The sequence below is a fragment of the Scomber scombrus genome, chromosome 3, assembly GCF_963691925.1.
Source record: "Scomber scombrus chromosome 3, fScoSco1.1, whole genome shotgun sequence".
Taxonomy (NCBI): Eukaryota; Metazoa; Chordata; class Actinopteri; order Scombriformes; family Scombridae; genus Scomber; species Scomber scombrus.
Window position 1 is genome coordinate 27,311,945 of NC_084972.1, and position 26,449 is coordinate 27,338,393.

The following is a 26,449-nucleotide window of genomic DNA, read 5'->3' on the forward strand; positions in this document are numbered from 1 at the left end:
TCACCGTGATGGGATTTCAGTATGGCCAGGTGTTTTTTTTTTTCTTTCTGCCAGTCTTCTTTTTCTCTGTCTGTTCTGCACCCTGCACACATCCATACAACATAGAAAAGAGCTAAAAAAAAAAAAAAAACGAGAATCCAAGAGGATGGGGGTAGTCTGAGGAGATGAAATGAAATACGCACACACACATTCTTTACTTCTGAAATACATTAATTTAACGTGAGCGCACAAAATCACATTGTGGTGCACAAAAACATACGACCATATGCAGGCATGTGCACACACAGGAACATTGTATACCCACACCATACACTTTATCATCCTCATTTTCACAGCACATCCATCATATGCGGATGTGATAACGTGACCTGCGATCCCTGCGAATCTCCCTGAACTCAGAGATCATGGCCTGTTAAGCCCGTAAACGTTTTCCACATGTTTTTGCACATGCTGGGCTCAGCTCCATATGCCAGAGCAAGGTTCAGCCCCCCCGTCACACTCCTCATTATCCCACACCATCTTTTGAATCTCAAATTCAGACAGTATGACCTTATAATTCCAGTGCCTCTTTTTATTCACGTCATTGGTCATCTCGTCTACTGTAGAGGCTTCCTGAAGACCTGGTTCTTGCCTGTGACACCTATCCCTGTCTCACCGTGAGCCCCAAGATACCAGACAGCCTTATGATCACAGACAGTTTTCTGGTGTTTCTGAATGAGAGTAAAACTGTGTGACAACCCTGAGATCATATGGTTTTGCTTTTGATAAATTTGCCTTGGACAGGTTGTCCTGACACTGAGGAAATGAGAACTGTGCAGTATACAGAGATCCTTCCATATGTGCCTCTTTTTTCTCATCAGCGACAAGGCCAGGGCTTTGTCAAAACATCCCCATGTGCTCTCTCTCAGATGTCCTCGACTCGTGTCCTGTTAGAGGATTCAAGTTGCTCTCGCGGCTAAGGGAGACTGATGGATCAAGCATCTGTCTGGATAAAAGATGAGAAACAATCGGGCTTACGGTTAAAGACAGGAAACCCTCTCGAGTATCAGTGACCTTGTTTTCCAATGATGTATTAGAACTCGGTCAACATTGAGAGAAAATTGTGGCGTCTTGTGTTGTATGCCGTTGACCTACATTAGAGCTATTCTAAAAGTGAGAGCGGAGAGAAAGCTTATCCATTCCTGACATTGGTGGGACATGCCACGTGTGTTTTGTGGCCATCGTATCCAGGAGATGAGCACAGTTGTTCACACACAGTTAACCCCCAGGTCATAAGGCTGAAAGGGAAGAGTCTATATTCTGTTTCACACACGACTGTCATCCAGGCTCATGCAACACCAGATTATTGTAGCAGAAGGTAGTGTTACTCTACACATAAAAGTGTATTCAACCTGAATATTTGTCGCTTGATGTCGGGTAGAAATTACAAAAACATCTGTTAGTCAGCCTATGTAATACACACTCTATTCATTTTGTCGCAGTTCAGTTCATTTCAATTATTTGACAGTTGGTTTCTATGAGAAGCAACTTATGTAACTGCAGTCTGCAGTGACTTAGTATTCGTCCTGTAAAGCAGATGATAGGTGTTTCATCCTGTATGTGAAGATGCTCCAGAACTATAATGGATTCTAAAATAAGTAACATCACCCACCAACAAAGATCTCTATCCTGTTAAACTTCAACTGATTAAAGATTAAACAGCTGCATGGGTGAGGTTGAGAGATGGAAATGTAGCGATAGATCAAAATGGAAAGGCAAATGAGAGAAATATTAACAAGGACGCATGAAGAGCTGGGGTTTCTTTTTCTTCTTCTCCTCTTATCAGTGTTACACGCCTCATCGCCTATCAACATACCGCGCTAATAACCATGAGATATCATCTCTTTTGAGCAGCCTAAAAGAAAGACATCACAAGGGTAGAATATTAATGCTATAAACTTCCCAGCTCAGATTAGTCTTTATTTAAACAAGGACTATGCACAAAAAACATTAAGCTCAAAATGAGAAGAGATTTAGCTATTTGTTAATATCCATCTGCAGAAGCTGTGGCAGGTACACACAGTCTGATGTTTTGACTTCAACTGAGGGATTAGTTGGTTGTCTGGACCGAGAAGTTTTCCTGATACAGCTCCTTTCAAAACTCATTATTTAAATTTGAAAAAAAAAAAAAAGTCTAGTTTTCAACTTAAAAACAAAAGTTGCTTTCATCAGTTCTTAAAAAGGAGAATTTGAAAAGACGAGGCTGTGCAGTGCTGTACTTTTGGAGTCACTCCTTTCTTCTTCTTTACACTATGACACACAGTACTTAAAATATGGCATTGATTCACAGTAAAGAGACATAAATTCTAAATCTGTTGCCGTTCACTTACTTGATTATCTGCTGGACACTCTGAGTCCTTTTTACTTTGTACCATGAGTCAGCACACACTGTAAATCTCTGAGCTGTCGATGTATATCTCTCTCGCGGTGTCACTAAATTCTTGTTCATTTAATTACTTGGCAATCAAAGTGATTTAGATTTGTAAAGTACACCCTGCTGTCCTCAAAGGAAAACAAAAAGAGAGAGTTCAATTAACAGCTAATTCCAGCGCCGGAGACCAAATAAGCAAAACCAACAAACAAAAAGTATCCTTGGATTCAAGGGCAACATCTCTTTTAACCTCAGTGAATCCCTCTGAGGTGATCGTGTCCACACAAGCCTTATCTAACCCACCGGGGCCTCTGCAGTGTTTGAGCAAAATCAACAACCAAATCAAGCAGTTTATATTGAGATTTATTATTCTTTCGGATTTAATTCCGAAATGTTTAGAGATCTACTGGCTAATGTCAACTCAAAAGTTGGACTGGCATAGCAAAGGTTTCTGTCATCATCCTCCCCGGGAGGTTTCTGACTGCTGTTTGAGTTTGAAATTGAAAGCATGCCTCTGAAGCTCCGTCAATGCAAAGTTAAGCTCTCCCCTGTTGAGAGCCAGGATTGTTTACTTTGCCAGGTTACCACCTGTGTGTTCCTGACTGGAGTGAACACAGGTGAATAATATTTTATATAATAGACATATTGTTTATGTCATCCACCGAGGTTTAAAAGATTCTCATGAAGAACTTGCACACTGACTAAACCACAAATGTATTAAAGTAGACAACGTTATAAATGGATTTTGATGCTCATTACGTCAACAATTTCAATATTTACAAAATCACTGCCAATACAAAAATGTTCTTTTCCAGTGGTTCATATTTCCTAAAATAATTCAAGATATATTTTCTGTTTCTTGTCACAGTCTTTTACTGTCCTATCATTTTCGGTATTTAATATTCTCACTTTCCTTGTTTATCACAGTATTCAATTAAGACTGTAATTGTGCAGGATGAGCGTACTTGATGCTGGGCAGCAAAACAATCTTGGATCCAATGGCCTGTTTTAATTGTTGAAGCCTGCTTCTAAGGGGTGGTTTTCCATTGCTGCGGGGGACAGCTCGGCTTTGTAAATGTACTACTTACAGAATTTTCTGGATGTTAAAACTTTGCGCTTTCCCTTGGGCAGCTGCTAAGCAAATAAATTACTCAATATAATGTGCCGCTCAGCTCTCTTGTGGTATTCCCAAGATTTCCCAAGCTGAAAGGTACGGTTCGACACGCTCTTCTCATTCTTATAACTCTTGTAAAGAACTGGGTTCATCGAAAGGATACAGTTTTTTTCCCTTTTTTTAAACCACGCTTTGGAAGATGAAAGGCGTAGCACAATCCGCTAGGCTAATCCTTACCTAGTCAGTTAGAATATTCCTACCACTATCCATTGTAGGATGTACCACTGGTTTGTGGGTGAGAATAATCTCCCTATGTTCCCCCTCTCCTACTTGTTCTTCCTTTCCACTTCTAGGTCTTCGCGATGTGATTAGTGCAATTTTCCCACAGTTTATACAGCAAAGCCTTTAGGGATTCGCTGTTTATGCTGAGTTTATATTGAGGAGGAGGAGGTGAGACTGTAAACAACAAGCTAATAAGAAGGCAGTTCTGTTATGCCTTGTGAGGAAAAATAACACTAGCTTCCTGTGCACCTCACAGTGTGAGTTAAAGTACACTGCTGGGATATCCTAATGTTTTTATGTCTCAATCATGTTTTAAAATTAGACAGTAATTACTATTTAATTTCTTCATATTAGACTGGCGCATAGCTTGTCAATTACATGAAATTCTAGACCCCACAAGTTTTAGGTAATTGTAGACACCATAAATTTCACTATTCTTAGTAAAATGAGGTCATTTTTGTGTATTTAGAGTGATCACTAACAAGAGTAGAGTTATTTCCAAGATAAGAAAACCCATGAGCCAGATATGAGATCTATATCTCCATAGAGAATCTAAAACTATAGCTTCCCTACAAGTGAGAACTGATTATAGAGGTTACTGAAGATTCATTATCTCGAAGTGTTTAGTTTTAAGTATTGACCTTTTGAAAGAAAAAGAGAGATATGAGATACGTCAAGTCAGGATACTCTCACTGCACTGAAAAACACTTTAAATGAAATGAGAATAAAAGAAGGATAATAGAAAGACTGTGTCAAGAAAGACAGTGAAATGGTGAGACGCAGTCAACAGACTAAACAAAAAAATCACGTTCACAACTCCGGGCCATTAGCCACCCTCCAGTTTTTTACTACTGGATTGGCCTTGTGGCGCATTGATGCCTGGGAAATTCTCACTTCGTGCTGGGACCAGTGTTCTGGTGTATTGTGGTCACCTCAAGACTGTGTGGTCCCTACAGAGTTTTTTTTTTCTTTTTAGCGGTTTAGGTGGGGGAGAGATCAGCGCATTTTCATGCGCGGGTTGTTTTCATTTCACACAGCCAAGCAATTCTGTATGGCACCCTCTCGACACACACCAGGGCCACCGCTGCCTCCCCTCACTGTACGGGCATCTCCTCTCTGTGAAGTAACAGGCTTAAAGAACCGCCTGGAATAAATTAGTCACAGTTATTAATGAGGTTGTTTTGATTCGGCTCTCCCCTTGTCTTTTTTGCTCTCCCTTAGCTGTTTTTTTTTTCTTTCAACTGTGCAAAGTCACGCCGATGCAGAGGATTTAGACTGAAACAAAACGACAGACCTTGTCAGCTCAGAGGGACATATACAGTTAAAACAAGACAGAATCGAAGAGACAGAAAGGAGAGAAAGCGTCTTAGAGGAAGGGATCATGATACAGTGTAGACCTATACTATATCTCTCTTAACCGCACTACATGATGTTATGCACTTGGCAAAAGACTGGATTCATCTCTTCTTACAGTCAGATAGGAAATTGGCTCCGTTTAGGGTTGTCAGTGGCACATGTTACTTAATATGATGGGTTTTGTTGTTATGAAGAAGGACAGTATTTTTTTTTTTTTTAGAGTTGTTTTAATAGATTTTTGAAAACTAGGATGTGACTTTCATGAGGAAAGAAAAACATGCAGCAGAAAAGACAGAAGTTTTTTATTAAAGCAAGGGGAAAATATATCTGTGACTTTTCAACCAAAAAAAAAACAGTAATACATTATTATTTTTTAAACTCACTTGGGTAATTTCTCTGTGCAAATTGCTTTGGTATACTTCATTTATGCAGTGATGAATGATCTAATTGCTGTATATCTACAGATGAGATACAAAAGCAGCTTATGGGATTCAAAAATTAAACGTATTCCTCACTGTGCCTCTCTACTGTGAACGCTTTTAACCATACTATTGAATCAGTTAGACTAATTATGGCCCACAAAACGCAGAAATTGAATTATGGTATCACAATGTAGCACCTTGAAGGGTAATGTTATGACATTGACACTGAGCAGAACGTGACATTTACAGCCACCATATGGGATATCTCGCTATAGTCTCCACAGAGTAACCCTCACTAGGGAAGACATTTTGGATTCATCTTCATCTAAAATGAACAGGCTCCACTCAAGCACAGAGCTGATGCATTGATGTCATTCATTTCTTGTACAGCCTTCATAACTCCTCCTTACGACCTTCTTACTAAATATAACAATTCACATATTGATTTGGGGACACGGTGCATTCACAGCATGCCTCCACCATAATGACCCATTTCAACAGATTGCTTGTAGTTAAGTAGTTTTTTTGTGTGTGTTGTGTTGTGTGTTCGGTCTTAATCTCGATGCTGGAGAAGGAAGAAGACACAGTTACTTGTTATGAGTGGAGGTAGACACAATAAACATTGGTTATGTTGCCAAAAGGCTATCATGCATTTATGATGGTCTGGTGGCAACATACAGTACAAGTACACATGTATCTTATATCCAAGAACCCAGTGCAAGTGCGTATGTGAGCATAGATTTTATAAAAATTTAATCATTGCATTGAATGTTTATGAATGCCCTGAAGGCCACCAGAAGATGTTTTGTGTCAACACGGTGCAAAATTGTGAGATTATCAGAATCAGTTGGGCCTGCAAGCAGCATGATTAAATATGGATCATTCACATTGTTGTACCTCACTGCTATTAACGTGTGGCAATAGGGAAAAGAGCCAATGAAAACTTGGCAAAACATTGCTTGAATTCCATCTGTGTGTACACCATGCCAGCAGGCAGGATTCCCATTAGCGAATGACTGGCTATGATTGAAATCATGGCTCTGACGCGCTTCGTTATCTGTCAGTGTAGTGTTGCAAGAGGGATGGGCATCAACAGGATCATTGTTTTGCTATTCAAGGCTGTTGAGATCCTGGAATACTATCACTGTTTTATCAAAACAGTCGGATGACATGCCTAAACACCTCACCATTTTTCTTTTTGCCCTTCTATTTTTCTTTTGTCCTTGTAAATAACACAGCTGCCCCGTCAAAAAGGCGTGCTGCAAGCTGTCTGGCCTTGTCAATTACGCAAGACTATGCACAAGGAAACAATGCATTTGATACAGTATATCCCAAGTTTCAATAGAACAATCTGTCATTTAAAACTCATTTATTGGCACTTGGTTCTATTATGCTCATTTCAGGATTTTGACCTCAATGGGAGTCATTTATCCAGAAGACTTTCTACAGTGGCATTGTCATCCAGCTGGGAGATTTTTATCAATCACATCACAAAAACCCCAGAGAACATAAGTCCTTCCTCCCTCTTTACCCATTCACCGACCTTCCAGACACTGGCACAATCAGGCCTTTGTGGGCTTGGCTTGTCTGTCATCTCCCTGGTTCTGTTGTTATGGGCCTCGTGCTGAGAGTGCGGTCCCCTCATACACTGCACTAAGCGCTGGCTAATTGAGCTTGTCGAGACAGAACCCGTTGTGTGTGCTGATAAGAAGGTATTTGACCTCTTAGGAGGCCCCTGGTGGTGCCCTGCAGAACACATTCTTAATGGGTCCTCTGTCCAGAGAGGCGTAACAGCCAAAGTGTTGACCCTTACAACACCTCTCTCCATATTTGTTTTGTTATTGCCTCCGATAAAATACTTGGTGTATGGACACTAGAACAAAAAATGGGATAATATGTTAATGTTGATCACATACAAGGAAACCTCATTGATTGTGACGTGAGGAAGGGGGGAGCAGATGCCCCTTATCATGTTAGTTAGATTGGACATTAAAAGTCTGATAGACTTATCAAAGGCTGTTGATGCAGTCTCAGGGAAGAGCCAATAAAAATCCAAGACTGCAACGTTGCTTACTCCTTAATCAATTGCTTATGTCTCTGGTTAAAGGAGTTGGCAGAGGTCCACAAATCGAAGGTCTTGGATGGATGCCCTTACCATTTCCTCGTCAAATGCCCATGCAGCATAGCAAGACTTGTCCGTGCTCTCCCTCTTTTCTCCTTCTCTTTGTTAGACCTGGTGAAATAGTTTTTGCACATTATTTTCCCCCATTTGCTTTAATCTGTTTGTAGCAACAGATCATCCAAATTCCAGAAACCCGAACTATTAAGCCACACATGTTACACAAATTTACGTTAGTCCTTCCTGGCATTTTCTTGAAAACCACACCTATCTTGCTATTCCAGCCAGGTTAAAACATGTGTAAAGAATTTTTGCACATGGCATTTCATCCAGGCCTGCTACGGATGAGGATTTCAGTCTGAGTGCAGCTGACATGACCCCACTAGCCTCCCTAAGATAATCCTGCTGCCTCCAGGAACCCAAGACTAATCTGCCGCAGTCTCCCTTTTGCAGTTCCTCACTCATTCCAAGCAGCTTGAACTTCTGTAACACCCTCACTTACATTTGGCAACAATCATGGCCAAAACAGTATTTTAACTTTGATGTGTCATTACGGTAGGTAAATGTGCTTTGAATAGTTCCTGTCTGCCCTTCTTGGTTGTAAATTGCTGGTTTACAGCGGGCACAAACATATATAGTTTGGATGACTCACATGACTGTTGGTTTACGAATATATACAGTAGCTAATCTCTAGAAGGAGGCATCTACTCAAGCATTATATTTTTACAATGACCTTTTCAGCACCTCAGCATTAACGTCAAAGATGATATGTGGTGGCCTGTATGGATATGTCAGTTATGTTGTACTGGAATGTGTCAAGCTATGCCAAGGGGAAAGATATGACTCGAGGCTAGGTGGGCTGTATTAAGGTTAAGTGCAAATGCATGTATGACGTGTATGATTCATAATTTTAGTCATATGACTAATCCTAATCCTGTCTGACTGAGAATGATTGACGTTATAGGCGCCAGAGACTCTCCACAAGTGTCTCCGCAAGTATTGATTTAAAAGCAACATTTACTGTAAAAAGATGTGAGCCAGAAATTAGACGACAAGCGGTTTCCTCTTGCCAGTGAATGAAACACCAGCTTTAAATATACCATGGCCAAAACCACTAAGCTATTAGAAGGAGCTAATAGTTTAGCAGGAGCTAATACCTTAAAACTGTCAAGTCAGTTTACTACATGAAGTTATTCATTTACTCTTTAACAGTAACTTTACAACTTCACAGTAAGGCTGAACTTCGTGTTTTCTGGAATGCTGGAAAGAAAAACAAAATTAAATAAACAAAAAAAGAACCCATTGCTTTCTTTCTTTCTCAAGGCCAAGTTGGTGAAGTCCTCTTGCCACCACATGGTAGAGTATGGTGTGTTCATGTGTAAGAAGCAACTAATTATGGGAAAAGAACAAACAAGAAAAAAGAATAAACAAGAAAAAAGAAAAGATAAATAAAGATCCAAAAATAACATTTAGTATATACATACATATTACATAAGTACAAAATACTTACTTTCACCTGATTGGTAATGTACTGCAGTGTCTGTAGCTCTCTCACACACTGACATTTTGCCATGGATTGACACTTAAGTGGGGGATGTGGAAAGATCTTTGGTTATACTCCAATCATCACTTACTTCCTTGATCCCGTCTACTCTAAATCCTGTCAAATCTTTGGAAAGGCCTATAGCAACACATCCTTAAGATTAAATGACAGTATAGGTCTAAAATTCAGCCGGAAAAAAAGTGACCTAATTTTACGTTTAAGCTATCTAGCGGTCGTACTAATGCACTCCACAACAACCCACTGGACTGTTTGCCTTTTTCCAAAAGCTGTTATAAATCACTTTTAAAAGTAATTGTGTTTCATGATGTGACAAAGCAGTGCAGTGTCTTCTCTGTAGTTTTAATACAGATGTGGTGCTTTGGGCAATAATTCTGATTTTGTCCAATATCTGTCACTGTTTGGGTCAAAGTTATGTTTAAAGTTGCGGCTACAGTGTTAAAAATGTTTTAATCTCTATGTAATCACTAAGCATCTGGACTACACTTTAGTTTTAGATAACATTAAGGCTAAATAGCAATCTTTATCTCGTGCAGTGGTGGTGCACCACTGCAAAATGAATACAGAGGAAACAATGCTGTGGTTAAGGTCTGGTTAGGTTTAAGTACAAAAAAAACTTGGTTATGGTTCGTGAATGATCTGGTTTGGGTTAAAATTAGTACTTCAAACGCGGTTTATACTTACTTAAAGTTACGTAACCTTCGTCGTCATGGCAACAGTGGGCACCACAACATTACGGTTTTTTAAAAAATGTTCCTACTGGCGGTCGGAAACGGGAAATGAACAACGGTCTTCTGCAGCTTAGTCTATCTATCTAGCCATCCACTCGGCCCGCCTCCTCCTAAGAAGGAAAATCATCGTATCAAGTCACCTTATATTGACGTAATTACTGTGGCTGCTAGATTGTGTAAACGTTGCAATAGGTCATTTTTGCTGACCTGAATTTTAGACTTATACTGTCGTTTTTCTTGTGAGGATGAGCTGCCTACGTGGCAATTGTTTTTTGTACCGTTTATTACAACACAAAGCAGTAATACAAGCATTTAATACAATATTTGAAACTTTATTATGGTAATGAAGTCTCTGCAGCGGTAGAGAATTGTTTATTACTCATGTCAGCGCTTTGTATGTCTAAATCAATACTTTGAATTTAATCGGTTTGTGTCCAAAGGGTAGCCATAGTGAGAAATGACTGCACTGCACACCAAGCAGTGCTGATATTGTAACACTGGTGTTATGCATATCTTTTATCTATTATTGTTCAGTTTTGTCAATTCAGTGACCATGAACAGAACACAAAACTGCTGCAAAACATTAGCAGAAGAAACACATACATTTTATAGTACCTTTATGGTGCTTTCCTGTTTATATTTCCAAGTATTTTATGGATTTGCCACCGGTGTTCCATCAATATTCTTAGAAAGCAGTCATTTTAGAGTGAACCATCCCAAAATGGGGAAGAGTTGTATTAAAGGAATATATTGGGAAAAACTCAGCAGCAGTAGAGTTGCCAAGGTAACAGAGGGCTCGTCTGTCTCCCCCCTGCCCCAGCCTTGGCCCGATCCCTCTCTGTGTGAGCTGGGTACTTAATTTTACTGACCCCCTGGGTCTGGGCTGCACAGCCTCCATTGATTAGGACAAATGGAAGGGAGACCAGCCAGCCAAGCCCCTCCCTTATCAGGGTTAAGGACGTAGTCGTAGAGGGGGAGAAGACAGAGCAGGCACATGAATAGCTCAGGGATCCCTTGTTTTAGATGAATCAATAACATATTTAAAGGCTAATTAGTCGATCTATTCACTCAGTGTAAATTTGCTGGGGCCACCACCTCACTCTGCAGCCATGATTGGGCTATTTAATGCATTCCTCCTCTAAATAGCAGCCATTAAAGCCTTCAAATGAATCTCCTCCCAACAATACCAACCCTTTGAGGCGCAGGTGTAAGGGTGCAGGGAAGAGGTTTTGGGTGTGTTATGTGTGTGTGTGTGTGTGTGTGTGTGTGTGTGTGTGTGTGTGTGTGTGTGTGTGTGTGTGTGTGTGTGTGTGTGTGTGTGTGTGTGTGTGTGTGTGTGTGTGTGTGTGTGTGTATGTATGTGTTTATGTATGTGTGTGTGCGGTTGCATCTTTGGGTTTTGGGTCTCTATCAGGTAAAATCCAGGTTTTGTCCATTTAACTTTGTCGTGGCATGTCATGGCTTTAATTTTCTTCAGCTTATTATGTGTTTGACAAGCAAGCCTGATTTGGGTCACATAATCAGAGAATAGGCCCCTATACATGTACCACTGCCTGCATGGTGCACTTTCATCTAGTTTTATCCAGAGCAGCTTACACATTGTGTAACAGTTGTGGTACAATTAATTTCACAAAAAGCTTTAGTGTGCTGTTAGGAGAAAATATTAAAGTAGTCTCTTACTTCCTGGTTATTAAGAGACCATGAAGTAATACAAAAAACTGGATAGGTGTGTGTTAGTTAGTGGGAATCTCAATTCAATACAGAATCAAATTCTTGATTCAAAACTGGATTGAATAAATAGAAAAGGGAACCCTACGTTCAGTCTCTTGCTCCAGTATACTGTGTGTCAAACCATTAACTAGTGCTCTTAGTCCATTGAAACACAATATGAAACATAACTGGCAATTAAGATAAATGGTCTGCAGCCTGTTCATTGTAAAAAATTCATTGCATTAATTAATGAATTAGTTAATTTGAAAGCCTTTCACAGTCTCCTGCCTGTATGAGAATAAAAAATGAAGGGGAGGTGGAGTGCTCTGCTGTGTTATTATTAGTGTTATATCTCCAGCAGTGCAGAGTAGCCTCTCTGCTGCACCGTTAGCTCTGGGAAAAGCCATCGTTGTACAAAATGCTGAACAGACGCAGGGTTTCTGAAGTAAAACAGACTGAGCACGGAGTTATTTTCTTCACCTCAGAGTTGGTTTAAGTTGTTGAATGCGTGTTTGTTAGTGTGTGTTTGTCAGCCAGTCTCGTTTGTTATATCTAGAATTTGCTGCTAATGTTAGTCTCTGAGCGATGGCGTCGAAAGTTCACAACATATTTCATGTTCTTTTCACAAAGGTTATTATTTAGTCATTAAATCAAAAAATGCTTTCAACTGCTGCCTTTTTAAAAAGATGAACTACAAGATAACTACAAGCGTTCGCTCCATCAACATCACGTTATTAACTAACATTTAGAAAATCATGTGACATTTGAGATTTGATTCAGAATCGTAGGAGATAATAATCAAGATTCTTGTGTCAAACGATTTTTTTTCTTCCTGCCCACCCCTGCTGTGTGCGTGTGTGTGTGCTTCTTGGATGGATGCATGCATGCGTGCAAAATTGACACATTACAGCTGTTATGTTTTTTTTTTGTGTTTTTTTTTTCCACTTGTAGATCAGATGGATAATAGAATTCACTCAGACTCCCCACTGCCTCATTAAATGCTTGTGGTCAGAAGAATTGATATAATCTTTAATAAATACACTCAAGGGAGATATGGCTGGATTAAAATCCAGTCTATGAACATGATACTCTCATTCCAGCTCGGGGTAAAGCTTATCTTTTGTGCTTTCTTTGAGGTGTGTATGTGTTTTTTGTGTGTTTGTATGTGTGCATTGGAGGGTTACACAGGGACAGTGACAGGATTCAGCACCAGCTGCTCCTTGCAATGCCACCCCCAGCCTCCCTTCCTTCCTTCCCTCCTGCCCCCCTCCCCTTCTCTGTGACACCCCCCTTGTCCCTACTGACTGGACAACATGCAGCCCCTTTATGCCACCTGTCCATCAGCTAGACTGCACCTTAGGGAGCCTCTGTCATAGAGCTCGGAGGTGCTGCTTGCTGCCTTTGTTTGGATTCTGGTAAAGTCCCCCCTCCTCCACCCTCTCTCCTCTCTTTCTCTCTCACTTTGTCTTGCTCTCTTTTTCTCTCTGTGCTGTCCTTTACAAACACAGACACACAGAAAGACACACACATACAGACTAGTGATTGCCACTGTCAGCTATTTCCTACATCTGCCTCGAGCACAAAGGACCCAGCAGCAGCAGCAGCAGCAGCAGCAGCACTGCCCCCACTACCCCTCTCTTTGCCTCTCACCTGTACTGGCCAGGATGGCAACAAGCGGGGAGAAAAGGCTGGCTGTTAAACCAGACAGGGAAGATTGAAACCGACATGAAGCTGATGATATTTTACAAATTACAGCATGCTCCAAAACATTGAGTTAACTTTAACACGTTGTTAATTTTATGGACTTGGCAGCATAATCCATCCTGTAGTGCATTTTAGCTCTGCCAAGACAATTATTTGAAATCTAGACCAACCCGCTGTCTTCAGTGGGTCACTGAGGTCATTGATTTGATCCTCCATTCGTTCTGCCTTCCTCCTCTCCTCTACATTTTCCACCTCTTACCCTCCACCTCCACTCACCCTGCTTCCTCCACCCCATCCCACTGTCATCAGCAGTCTGAGGCTGTGATCAGGGCTGTAAGGTCTGGGTGCAGCCTGCGGAACGGAGTGGGGAAGCTGCCTTACATGGCAATGGCTCCTGTTGCCCTAGCAACTAGCTGTCCTTGAGAAAAGGGCGCATTTGGGGGTTTGGGAGGCCGACGCTCTGACAGCCCCAGTCAAAACTCACTAAGAGTTCAGACACATCGATCTGTGTGTCTAGAGGGAACTTACTGTGAACACAGTCCTGTGCAAATGTCTAAAAAATAAATGTATGAGTCATCGGTTTAGAGAGTAGAAAGTACGAGTGGTATGGAGTGTTAGAAACTGTCTGCAGGAGCGAAATAGTTTATCAAGAATGTAACTCATCATTGCGCCTACTGTACAATCTCATGCTGTGGGTGCGTCTCTCCAGAGATGTTGCGTTATTACCTGTTCCCACAAGGACGATGGGGAGGTTGGGTGGAGTCTGCCTACATTCTTTTGTTCGCCTTAACAATGACAACTCAACACTGACATTTGATCACTCCTAAGTGTCCTCATTTACCTGTTTCCTCTGTGGTGAATTCGAAACAGTGTACACCCATTCAGGCTCTGCTGTACCTGAAAACATAGGTGTCATCTTTTTTTCTTTTCTTTTTTCCCCCCCTCTCCTTCCCACCATCAGCACTACTGTAGCATTACAAGCACAATAACTTAAGCTCGGTGTCAGCTGACAGTGAAAGTTCAGTGTCTCTGATTTCAGCTTGCATGCAATATTAAGTAAGGCCAGACTGTCTTTGTTTGGAGGAGATAAACTTTATGCAACAGAATTGATTCAGTACGACAGGGGACATCACTGGGTTGGTGGTTGGTGGCGGGTAGTTAAACATGAAAACAAAGCTAAGGCTGTTATAGTGTAAATAGATTTATCATTTTAAAACAAAAACTGTGATGTGATTTGGTTTAACGGAATCATCCTAAATAAGAGCTGCTACACAATTAATCTTTAATTATTATCCAAAATTTTTGAGCTTCATTCATTTGAATTAAGCTATTTTGTTACCACTGAAAACCACATTCATACATCTGCTAAATCCCATCCTTGTGCAAACAGCCGCAGAATTTGAATTAATTACCCTTTCCGAGGCTCATTTGGTGGCCAGATTACACAGGACCACGCCATAATTTCAAATTATGTACCATTATCTGCATTAAGTGACATTTTTTCCAGCTCCGGTAATGATCCATCATTACAAATAATGGACTACAATGTTGCTGTGATGTGGATTCAGAAGGGTGACAAACCATCTTAAATGGAGATTAATGCTGACAAAGGGGCCTGCCTCCTGCCACACCCCAGCCATCTGCAGCCCAGTGTACCGAAGGGGTCCACTAGCAACCTGATTGGACCCCTACATCCTCTGGAGAGCAAGCTGTCAAGTGATCTGCCTGCATGAAATGACCCTTTCCGCTTTATTCCCCACAACCACCCACCCTCTAGCCTTGTTCATATTCCTACCCTGTGCGTATATGTGTTGGCTCGCATGCCTGTAATTTCACCATTCCACATTTGTGCTTCTTTTCCCCCGTTCTGACAAAAAGTGGGAAAAAAAGAAGAAGAAAAAAAAGGGGGGGGGGGCTGTGAAAATTCCAGACGTTATTACTGTGCTGCATGCATGGCTCCAGTGATACTCCACTTTCATCTCTGTTTCCTCCTCTATTGACAGATGGTAGTTATCAGACAGTATGGAAATACTGTGGTTAAGATAGTTTTCATTGATTTTTTTTCCCCCCTTTGGTATTTATGACCTGATGATCATCATGAGAGCGTTGTGGTCTTGAACAGTGGGCCACTCTGCCAACGTTGTTTGAATCAAGAAACTAACGCTTGCCACATGGGAATGACGCACTATCTCCAGAGAGACTGAGTGCTCTGTAAAGTAGGGTTGTGAGTCTTGTGCGTGTGTATGTGTGTGTGTGTGTGTGTGTGTGTGTGTGTGTGTGTGTGTGTGTGTGTGTGTGTGTGTGTGTGTGTGTGTGTGTGTGTGTGTGTGTGTGTTTGAAGGTACTAGAACACATATGCTGGTGTATAATTGAATGGACTAATTGAATCATCCAACAACAGTACATTTGTCTAGATGAATCATTTAAGTCATTTATCAAGCAAAAACGTCAATCATTTGATGCGTCCAAATTCCAAGCATTCAGACAATGTGCTGCTTTTCTTTGTTTAATATTATTATTAACTATGTTTCTTGGGTTTTGGTCATTTGGGTGGACAAAACAAGCAGTTTGAAGTTTTCACATTGAGCTCTCTGAAACTTTGATGGTGATTTTTCACTACTTTCTTTACATATTTGTATAATTAATATAAATAATGAAGTAATTATTAAGAGGATTAATCGAGAATGAAAACAATTTTGAAGCTGTAATGTTTGGGTAAATTATTTATTGAGTATGTTCAGGGCTACACAATTAATTATAGGTGTTATTTATAAGTCACAGTTTTAGGTTTTTACAGTTAATATTGGTACATTTCTTATGTAAAGTTGCTAAAGTGGAAAATCTGTGCATGTGTATAGTATGTCTATGCCATGTTGCTTGTTAGAGTTATTTATGGCGTAGGTTAAGGAGATAATGAGAAATGAGGTCAGTTAGTGGGAAATTAATTTACACCTGTTGTTACATGACTAATATTTCCCTTAAGGAGTATTTTTAGCTCCTGCTGACATTCTGAACAGTGCTGCACACGACGTTTTGTCCTTGTAAACCATGTGTTGAGTCTTCTGTGCCACATACTATTGATTAGAGGTATGGAAATGTCTTGATTCTAAGATGTACGGATGTGGATGTGGAGTAGTAATTGGGAGTTTGGAAAAAACACGATTTTGATGAAACGAAAAAGACAGAGCTCAACTGTGAGGGCAGTGCAGCATCTAGACAGTCTACACTAGATTTATCTTGTAGTTAATCTTTATTTAATGACTAAATAGTTCCCTTTCCAAGATGAATGTAAAGTATATTGTGAACTTACATGCCATCACTCAGAGACTACAGGTTTTCCATACACACATGCTGGCTTGGCTTGGGATATGCATCTCCATTACAACATGGTTACCCACTTGAAGGTATGTCTTTAACTGATGACACACTTGTCTTGAGTCGATGATATGTAAAAGTAGCGCCCTCTTTAGCAGTATTTACTCAAGCTCCCAGGAAGTGACTAGTGGTCAAAGGAGCGTCTGTAAAATGCTGGATTTTTTTTTAGCATCATAACCCCTGTGAAATGACTTATTTTAGAATTTGATCCAATTGGTCTGATAACATTTGAAATGCCTTGAAGCTGCACGATTTAATCATTTTATCTCATTCAAGTTAGCAGAGGGCTAAACTGGAAGTTATCCACCTTGTCCTTGAATGAAGCCCAGCTGACGTGACCGCAGCCTGCTTGGAGGCACATTGAGTGTGCTTTGACCCGACTTTGGAGATGGTTTATCTCAAGCACAAATCGGCACATTTAAACTCACAATGGAAACACAACTCAATGGGGCATGGTTTGACTTGGGTTGGCCAAAAGTGCCGGTGTAAAAAGGCTGTAACGTTAGCAGAGCAGAGCAGCAAACTCCAGCACTAATTAATGAGAATGGCTGACAAACACACACTGCAGCATTAAACAACTTAAACCAACTCTGAGGTGAAAAAAATATGTCTATAATGAATCTGTTTCACCTCAAAAACCCAGCGCCTGCTCAGCATCTTGTACAACGATGGCTTTCCCCTGAGCTAACGGTGCAGCAGTGAGGCTGCTCCCCACTGCTGGAGACATGACGTTAGTACTAACACAGCAGAGAACTCCGCCTCGCAGTCATTTTGTTATTCCCATACAGGCAGAAGACTAAGATTCTTTCATATTAATTAATAAATAAATAAATTAATGCAGTTAATTTAAAAAAAAAAAAAAAAAGGCTGCGGGCCATTTATCTTAATTGCAGTTATGTTTGATATTGTATCTCAGTGGACTGAAGGCACCAGTGGGTTGGTTTTGCATACAATATACTGGAGCAGGAGACTGAAAACAGGACCCCTTTTTCTATTCTTTCAGTCCAGAATCAGTTTTGAATTGAGACTCGATTCTGAATCAAAGTGGACACCCAGGACTCGCAATCGAATCAAATCATGAGTTTGCTAAAGATTTACACCCTTACTGTATATGAGGTTAAGCTCCTGCAGAGCTGAAATTGTCCTCTGGGCAGTGGCCAGATGGAATTTATTAGCAGCTTCCTTATTTATGGTCTCTGCTTATTTATGTGTTGATGTGTATGTATTGGAAGAAGATTGAATTAAATGATCTCTGTGTGTGTGTGTGTGTGTGTGTGTGTGTGTGTGTGTGTGTGTGTGTGTGTGTGTGTGTGTGTGTGTGTGTGTGTGTGTGTGTGTGTGTATGTGTGCGTGTATGTGTGTGTGGGGCAGTGTCCTGTGTGTGTTCAGTGTCCTAGGAGTGTGTACAGTACATATCTCGTCTCTGTGTGTGTGCTGAGCTTGAGCCCTCCCAAGGGGACTGCACCCTCAAAGCGCCAATTCCCAGGTGTCCCAAATTTCCATCTAATCTGCTACTCACTTTGGCTCCTAATCTGTCTCAGGGGAGCCTGCTGGAGGAGGATTGGGGATGTGAGATCTGTCACAATTGCACAGGAGATGCAGCTTAGAGCAAAATGCTGAGGGACACCGAGGGGAAAAGTTACTTCCCAATCATCCCCCCTGTCCTCCTATAACCCTATGACACACAAGACCCTTAACATACACGCACACACAATCACACAGCAGTTTGCATGAATGCCTGTATTTAAGATGTCTGGATCAGTAAACATCCATTTGAGGTGTTGAAAGCACTTAAACAAATCACATAACAGCATAAAAAGCTCACTTCTGGTTGAGTCTGTGAATTGTTATGTGAACATTTTTTCAAAGCCTTAACTATATAAGTTGCCTTTAAAGTTAATGGAGTTAAAAGTGGCATATAATCATTAAAATAACTACTTAATGTTTTTTCCTTTCATTGGGTAAGCCCATGAAAGTCCCTGTATCCTTTTTTCCCAGTTGTTTTAAGTGGTTTGGTTATACAGGATTGCTGCCCTGGTTGCTCAAATGCTCCATGTCTTAGTTATAAATGTTGACATCAGTTTATATGAAATTAGCCCATTTAATTGACCCTGTGATATCCTTGAGTTTGAGAGTAGCCTGATTTACACCTTGTAGGTCATCAGTGGTGACCCTCACACACTGGCACTGTCCTGGCTTACAGTGTGAGGAGCCACGCAGAGTCCCAGACCTGTTAATTGCACCAGACATGGAAACCTAGAGGGAGAAATGAATATCTCATTTGTGTGCCAGTGTGTGTGGGGTGAAGCGAATGCCAGTTGTCTAATAGCTTTCACACAAGCCTGATTGAATTAGACAGCAAGGAGGACTGTGTTCCTAATTGAATTGCAGAGACCCTGTGTTGCAAACAGTGCTAGCTAGTGTTCCCCATGGAAGTGCCGGGCGGAGGGGGGACAAGCTGGCTTGTCCTCACTCCCAGAGCAGACACACAACTCGTGGCTGCTCTCCGCTGGTTAGTCTGTGGCCATTGCTGCCGTTTCACGAGGTGACGCTCCACATAGATGTGACCAGTTCAAAGGCTGACGGTCTGTAGATGTGGTTGCAGGATGATAGAGGTAATAAGAGAGCTTCTGCAAAAGTTAACAGTTTGTCTTAACCTAATTTTCTTCTCTTTGGATCAGTGGTCTATCTTGTAAAAAAAAAAAAAAAAAAACACATCTATTTACAATAGCCTCTGATCTGTGGCCGCAATGATTCATATAAATAGTTTTTGCAGACAGCACCAAAGCAAATAGAGGCCCAAAGTTATGTTACTGTCTGTAGCGGCCTCTTTGGTCACAATGGAATACAGGGAAATACCCAGCATCCATGCACACACACAATCCCTCTGACGCTGGCCATTTTCACCGCTTTCAGCACTTTTTCCTGCTGTGTTCACAAAACATAGCACCTCTGATTTTTTTTTTTTTGCCCCTCCAGCCTTTTCTCTTTCACACCCTGAACACACCACACACACACACACCTTGCCCGTCTTTGTCTCCCTTGTCTCTTCTTTAATGGTGTGTTCATTAAATAAAGCAGTTTTTTGGGGGGGGGTTGGGGTGGATTCGGCCCTGAAAAAAGGCGGTGGGGGGGGTTGAAACGGGGAAAGAGGGGGCTAAAGGGGTGAGCTGTTGTTGCAGCGATGCCCCAGACTGCTGGACAAAGAGTCTCTCTGTTGGGTGGTGTAGATGGGAGATGGTGGGTGAAAGACTGGATAGATGTTGGGGTTGTTTTTTTTTTGCTTTTTCTCAATAGGTGTGGCCTTAGGCTGGATTACCTGGTATCAGCCATCTGATTGTCCTGTTGTGATCGTGCAGCGTATAGCACTGGCCAGGCGGCCATGATGGCAATGTCAAATGTCCGGTCTTTGTTTGGTCTCACTCTATGTGTGTGTGTGTGTGTGTTTGTGTGTGTGTGTGTGTGTGTGTGTGTGTGTGTGTGTGTGTGTGTGTGTGTGTGTGTGTGTGTGTGTGTGTGTGAATGCTGACCAAATAAACATTCATATTCACTGGGAACCCAGAAATGCTTTTTTTGTATGGCTGGTTGCATCAGCTGCTAAAAACAACACTCCTTGCTTTTCTCTGCCTTTCCTCTATACATGTTTCCTCTCTCGTATACACACGCAGACACACGCACACACACACACACACACGCACACACACACACACACACACACACACACACACACACACACACAAACAGTCACACGCAGACACGCATACTTTGTAGGATTCAGATGGTTTTAGCTGCAGGTCTCGTCTTCAATGTGCTATAAATCTCCCCGGCTGTAATATTCAGGAAACCTTTGAAACAACCAGCAAATTACCTGCTGTAAAAACTGACTAGCACCCTGGCGCAGCAGCTTACCTCTCGCCGCTCTCGCAGTACTGTTTTTATACAGCGAGTCTAGCAAAAAGCCCTCCAATTAAAGCTTTTATGTCACTATATGTTATTAAAAGTCATAAACATGGACAGACACAAGCAGCTGGAGGTTTGGAATTTGCGTGAGTATGTGTGTGTGTGTGTGTGTGTGTGGGGGGGGGGGGGGGGGGGGGGGGGGGGGCAGGACAGGGGGATTATTCAGTATGTAGACTTAGTTTTAAGACTCAATACTAAATGAAAGTAACATAATACTTAAAATTATCAAACAACATTGAAGAAAATATATATCTATATTTCACCACCATGGCAGAAGTTTTCACTTGTTTTTTCAAATATAAGATTTAAGTGTGAATGTAGATGTCTGCATGGTGCCTGGAACCAATTTGAGGTGATCTGGACCTTTTGACGTGGCTACCGCTAAATTGAGTCTGAAGTGTTTATAAATTCCCTTTTAAGCTTTTCTGTGTGGCTTTTGTTCTTGACTTATTGCCACATTTTCATTGTTTGTCCCAGTTCTGGATTCGACGTTCGTCATCCCCAAGGGACCTGACAGAAAAACTTGGCAAGTTTGCTTGATGGTATTAACGATATTAATAGCTTTTTTTTGTTTTTTAAGCATAAGAAGCAGGAACAACAGAGGAGCTGTTGTCAATGAATATTCGCGCTGTAATTAGCTCCTCTTGCCAGAAGGATATCTGAAGTTAGAGAAAACATCCAAAAAAACAGCCTTTAGCTCTCGTATGTTGAGCAAGACTGCCAGGATGGTGATCAAACAGCTCAACAGCAGCAATCTGGGCAGGCAGGGAGGTAGGGAATTAAAGCTCTGATCTGTTTTTTAATCACTGCTCTCCACGTCTCCGCTTCTCTACATCTGACACCAGACAACTTCGCAACTCTTAAAATCTGTCATCTGGGCATAAAATGGAAATTCCCCAAATATTTCCCCAAAATAATGACCGTGGCAGGGCAGAGAGGCATGCCAAGACATATAATACGGTGTCCTCTTGAACTGGATCTGATGGGGTTTTTTCACAAATACTTTTTTTTTTTCATGGATTTAAGTTTTTTAAGTTCCTCAGGTGCCAGATGAGTATGAGGCATTGCTTACAAATGACAGAACATTCACAGTTAAATACTCGGATGTCAATTCTGTTTACTTTTATGCAATATTTAATTTAGGTTGGCTATCACCTATCTAAACCACCAAGCAAAATATTTGAGAAAAGATCTTAAGCAGGCAACTTAGATTTCATGAGCAGTTGCTTGATATATGTCTGTTTTGGCTAACAGGGAAAGTCAGTGTCCGTTTCTGTTTGTTCAAAGACACTCAAGGATTTTTTAAACATATTTAATTTCACTTTTCATATTTTAAAATGTACATGTAATTTGATATATATAGTAAAAGTGCAAATAGCCTGCCTTTAAGTAAAATAAAGACATCCGATACAAAAAAAATAAATATATCTGCTAGAAAAACAGTAGATAAGACTAAGTAATAATACAGCAATAAAAAGCAATTTGTAGGACCCTTTATGGTATTGAACACATAATGGTATAGTTTCATAAGATATTAATGTTATCTGAAATTATACTTGTATGGCAACATAAGGCCTAAGTCAATTCAAGAGGCCATATAAAACCTTTTCTTTGTTTTGCAACATAATTTAGCACACCAAATGGAAAGGCCCTTTCTCTGTGGGTGTTTGGTGCTGGAGGATGTCCGGCGCTTTATGAGCGCTAATCAATTATTTTCTTTCATTATACTCCCCATGCAATTTTAAAGTCATTGTTCTGATTGTTATGCACAGTCTGCATACTGTTGCAGCACATACATTCACTGTGGGCACAGTAACACGCTGAATTCCTTGGCTCAAAAAGTCCCAAACACAAGCCCGTCCCCACCTCTCCCCTCTCGTCTCTTTGTTTCCATCCCTACGCTTCTCCTCTCTCCTTCCCCCCGTCACTTCTTCTTTATTCTGTCTCCTTTGGTGTTACTCCTCGGAGTGCCGCGCTCCCATAGACCTTACTGTGCCGCCGAAGTTCGATCCCAGTTCCCCACATAGCTGTTGCCTGGGCCTCATTCAGAGACTCTGTTGACTGGCAGTGTGAATGTCCAGGCCTCACGTTTCACTCTGTACCCAAAACCTTTTCCCCCATCAATCATGGAAGAAGAAAAACATGTCAAAGCTAATACGTCGCGATGAGATCTTTAAGGTTACTTCAGTTTCATTTTGAAATAACTCCTACTGCTGCTGACATTTGTGATAAACAAAATAATACAAAAAACCTAGCGTGCAGCTTTGAAAAGCCTTTATGTTTTGCATAAATAAAAGCAAAAATAAAAATAGGTTTCCATTTTAAAGCATGTTTAAATGTCACCCATACTTTTTTCTTGTACTGAACTCAAATATGCTTTAGACAATATCAGTTTAATGAAATCAGCTTATCTTTTAAACTGCATTAGTAATGCTGTTTATACTGTGCCCACTCTCAAATAATACTTGGACGATCATATTGAACCACTTATACTCTGTCCTTGAATATGTGGCATAAAAAACAGCTTGACTAATAGAATTGATGAAACCACAGATTACAGATATCAGTCAAATCAACAAGAAATTATTTTTCCTATCTTATTTATTTGTAGAATGGTATTAATTTGCTGTTGCACTGACCTTTTCCACATACATTTGTAAAGTACATTTAACATGGTTAACAGCCGCACATATATCTGTCCATTGCTTTCTGTTTTATTATGTGCATCTGTCACAATTTTAGAATCAATATACAGTGACCAGATTTAGAGGGTGATGGCTCTTGGTAATGTACTTTGAGGTATAGAGGCGGGGGGAAAGAGCATTAATCCCTGGCCTGTAGGGTCTGTGAGTACAGTGATGTGTGTGTCTAATATAAACACTGGGATTGTATCCGGACTAATTCTGCCTTGTGATTTGACCTCCTCTTAAATGAGAGTTACAGCTGCAGATTTTTCCATATTCCAGATGCTACAGCTGAGCTATAATTGCCAACACAGCCTCAAAATGAAAAGATGTCTGTGTTTTTATTACTTTACGATGGAGAAAGTCATGTGATAGAATGTTCTCCACAACATATATAAAAAATAGAGGGAAAAAAATAGTTCCCATAATAAGTGAGACAAATTGTTTTAAATATTACAAGCACAAGAAATAAGTGCACGTGTCAACATCAGCTTTGGTATTTCCTATGAACCTGCCACAATTAGCTCAAACATGATGTCAGGAAAAGAGCCATGAATTCAAGGAAAAGCAGCTTTTATTTCATTTCATCATAGTCAATAAATAATAAATAAATATAAATATATAATAGGGAAAAACAACAACACTGACAGACCTGAGGGGTTTTAATATAAGATATGCAGCGTGTCCCACGTCTGAATTTTTCACATAACTGTACTTCCAACAGCTCTGTTTCAACACCTCTGTATTTTCTGTTTTATCGTTGGGGCAGGTGGGAGCTGGATTACCTGAAGCAAAACCGTCGTTTGTTTGGCCCAAAATAGCAAAAAAGGCTTTTGACATGGTGCTGGTGCAAATGCTGGAAAAAATGTTATTTTTTTAAAGGTTTAGGCGGAATTTAACTCAGGAGAGGATAAGGGGATTTCACAGATAGTGAAGGTTGTTTGTTAATCACCGTGGCTGATGCTTATGGCAAAGCACAAACAGTTTCACCCCATATAAAGCATGTGATTCACCCACTCACAGGCAGATGCACAAATACAGATTTTAATGTCAACTGTGGTGTGTGTGTTCATCATTGTCTCTATCGTGAATGTAGCTTTGCTCCCAGGTTTCCATAGAGAGGCCCTTAAAAGGGCTCTTAGCAGGGCACTTCAGAGATTTCTTAGGCAACTAGAGCATGGTGAATTATTCAAAGCAAACTTACAACATGTTGCCCTGTTGACATATCTGTTGGGAGTTGCCTCACATGCAAGGCATCACTGTTGTATTTTTATATGTTGGGTTGTGTATTTATTGCTTTTTTCTGAATTCAGGTCACTTGATGGATTCTACTGTATAGGAACATGCAACCAAACAGCTGTGTAGTGTAGCTCGGAGGAAATCATGTGAAATACTGAAGTGAGATCTCAGACTTTCCATGTTTTTCTCTTTTTCAAAGGGATCCAAATGTATATGTCTGCTGCATTTGACCTGCTGTGTATTGTAAGGTTAAAGCTGTCCTTTTTATTACTGAAATAATTTGTCATTAATAATTTATTAGTCAATTGACAGGAAAATTAAACAGAAAATGTCTTTTTGTAAAAATATTTTTGTAAATTCAAAATCACCTGATGTTGGACTTTTACTTTCCTTGGATCTGGGAAATTGTGATTCTTTCACTATATCTGACAATTTATGGACAACATGGTAATGCAAGTTAGTTAGTTAGTTAGTTAGTTTAGCCTGAAGTCCATTCACAATGTATCTGAGGCTCAATATGAACATTTTTTGATGGAAAGAAATTTGTGCTAAAAAAAGTTGTTCACTTTTTTCATTGTGATTCTCATACTTATCCTCCTCTGTCTTTCAGCTTGCCCTTCAGGCTTTTTCAAGCCGACTCAAGGAGACGAAGCTTGTTTGCAGTGTCCCATCAACAGCCGCACCACCAGCGAAGGCGCCATCAACTGCGTTTGCCGCAACGGATACTATCGCACCGACTCAGATCCCTTCCAAATGCCTTGCACAAGTATGTATGGCGCCAACGTTATGTGTAAACTTGCACACAAACACACATAGTACATACACATGAATATGTACTCGCTTTAAGTCTTTGGTGTCAAATATGAACTCTTTGACACATACACATTTCACACCCGCAAGCAGAAGAGCCCCGGGATCAAAGGACAGTGGTAGTCTGTGTAACTCCAAACAGAGAAACCCTGTCAGAGCTGTCCCTCACACGAACATGACGCTGACATGCCCATAGTGTGGCTGTCCACAGATCTGACCCAACACACAAGACTCGGCTGCCCCTCCTCAACATCACAGAACTCGTACTCCAAGCCAGACCAGAGGTTACTGGGCCAGGGCGCGTAGCTTTGTGAAGGGGCAAGCACAGAGAATGAGCCCAGGCGAGACTTTCTCTTGTCATGCCAATGAAGCTGTTTGAATTTGAATTTGAATTTGAATTTGAGGCTGACACCAAGGTTGAGAGAGAGAGAGAGAGAGAGAGAGATGGAAGGATAGACTAAAGTGAGCAAGGGAGGGGTAAAGTGTGAGGGAAAGACATGTAGAAAGAAATGAACAAGGAGGGAGAATTTGAGAAGGAGGGTGGAGGGCTAGCGTGTATGTGAGAAAGACAGAGAATCGGTGCATAGAGTGTGGTCTAACTAAAACAAAACGGGGTTGAGTGAGAAAAAAAGCCCCTTTCAACATTTTGGTAGTGTTTTTTCCTCACTCCCTCTCTGCCTGTTGAAAGGGAGAGAGGAGGGAAAAGATTTGATGGTCTCCAACAAAGGAGATTTGCATAAGCCTGGCTCTGGGAGTCGAGCAGCTGTTGTGAATGAGAAAGCAGCAGTGTCACGTCACCCGTATTAAGCGCAGCAGGGCCCAGCCTGATTAAAGCAGGGGAATGGGCCCATCAGAGCAGCCCACCAGCTAATGGGGGGGATATTAGTCCTCCTCCCCAGGAAGGAGATGCCAAGGAGGAGTTATGTTTCCTTGTATGAGAGACACCAAGAAGGGCACCCCAATGGGCTTCTT

General features: G+C 40.9%; 1 protein-coding gene across 1 annotated transcript in view; it reads left to right on the top strand.

Annotated features, from left to right (window-relative positions):
- Positions 1 to 26,449, top strand: part of ephb2b (eph receptor B2b) — a 125,489-nt gene that overhangs the window by 65,881 nt on the left and 33,159 nt on the right. Inside the window, exon 4 of the mRNA XM_062443860.1 lies at positions 25,278 to 25,433. Within this exon, the coding sequence (XP_062299844.1) occupies positions 25,278 to 25,433 (156 nt within the window). The remainder of the gene's footprint in view (positions 1 to 25,277; positions 25,434 to 26,449) is intronic.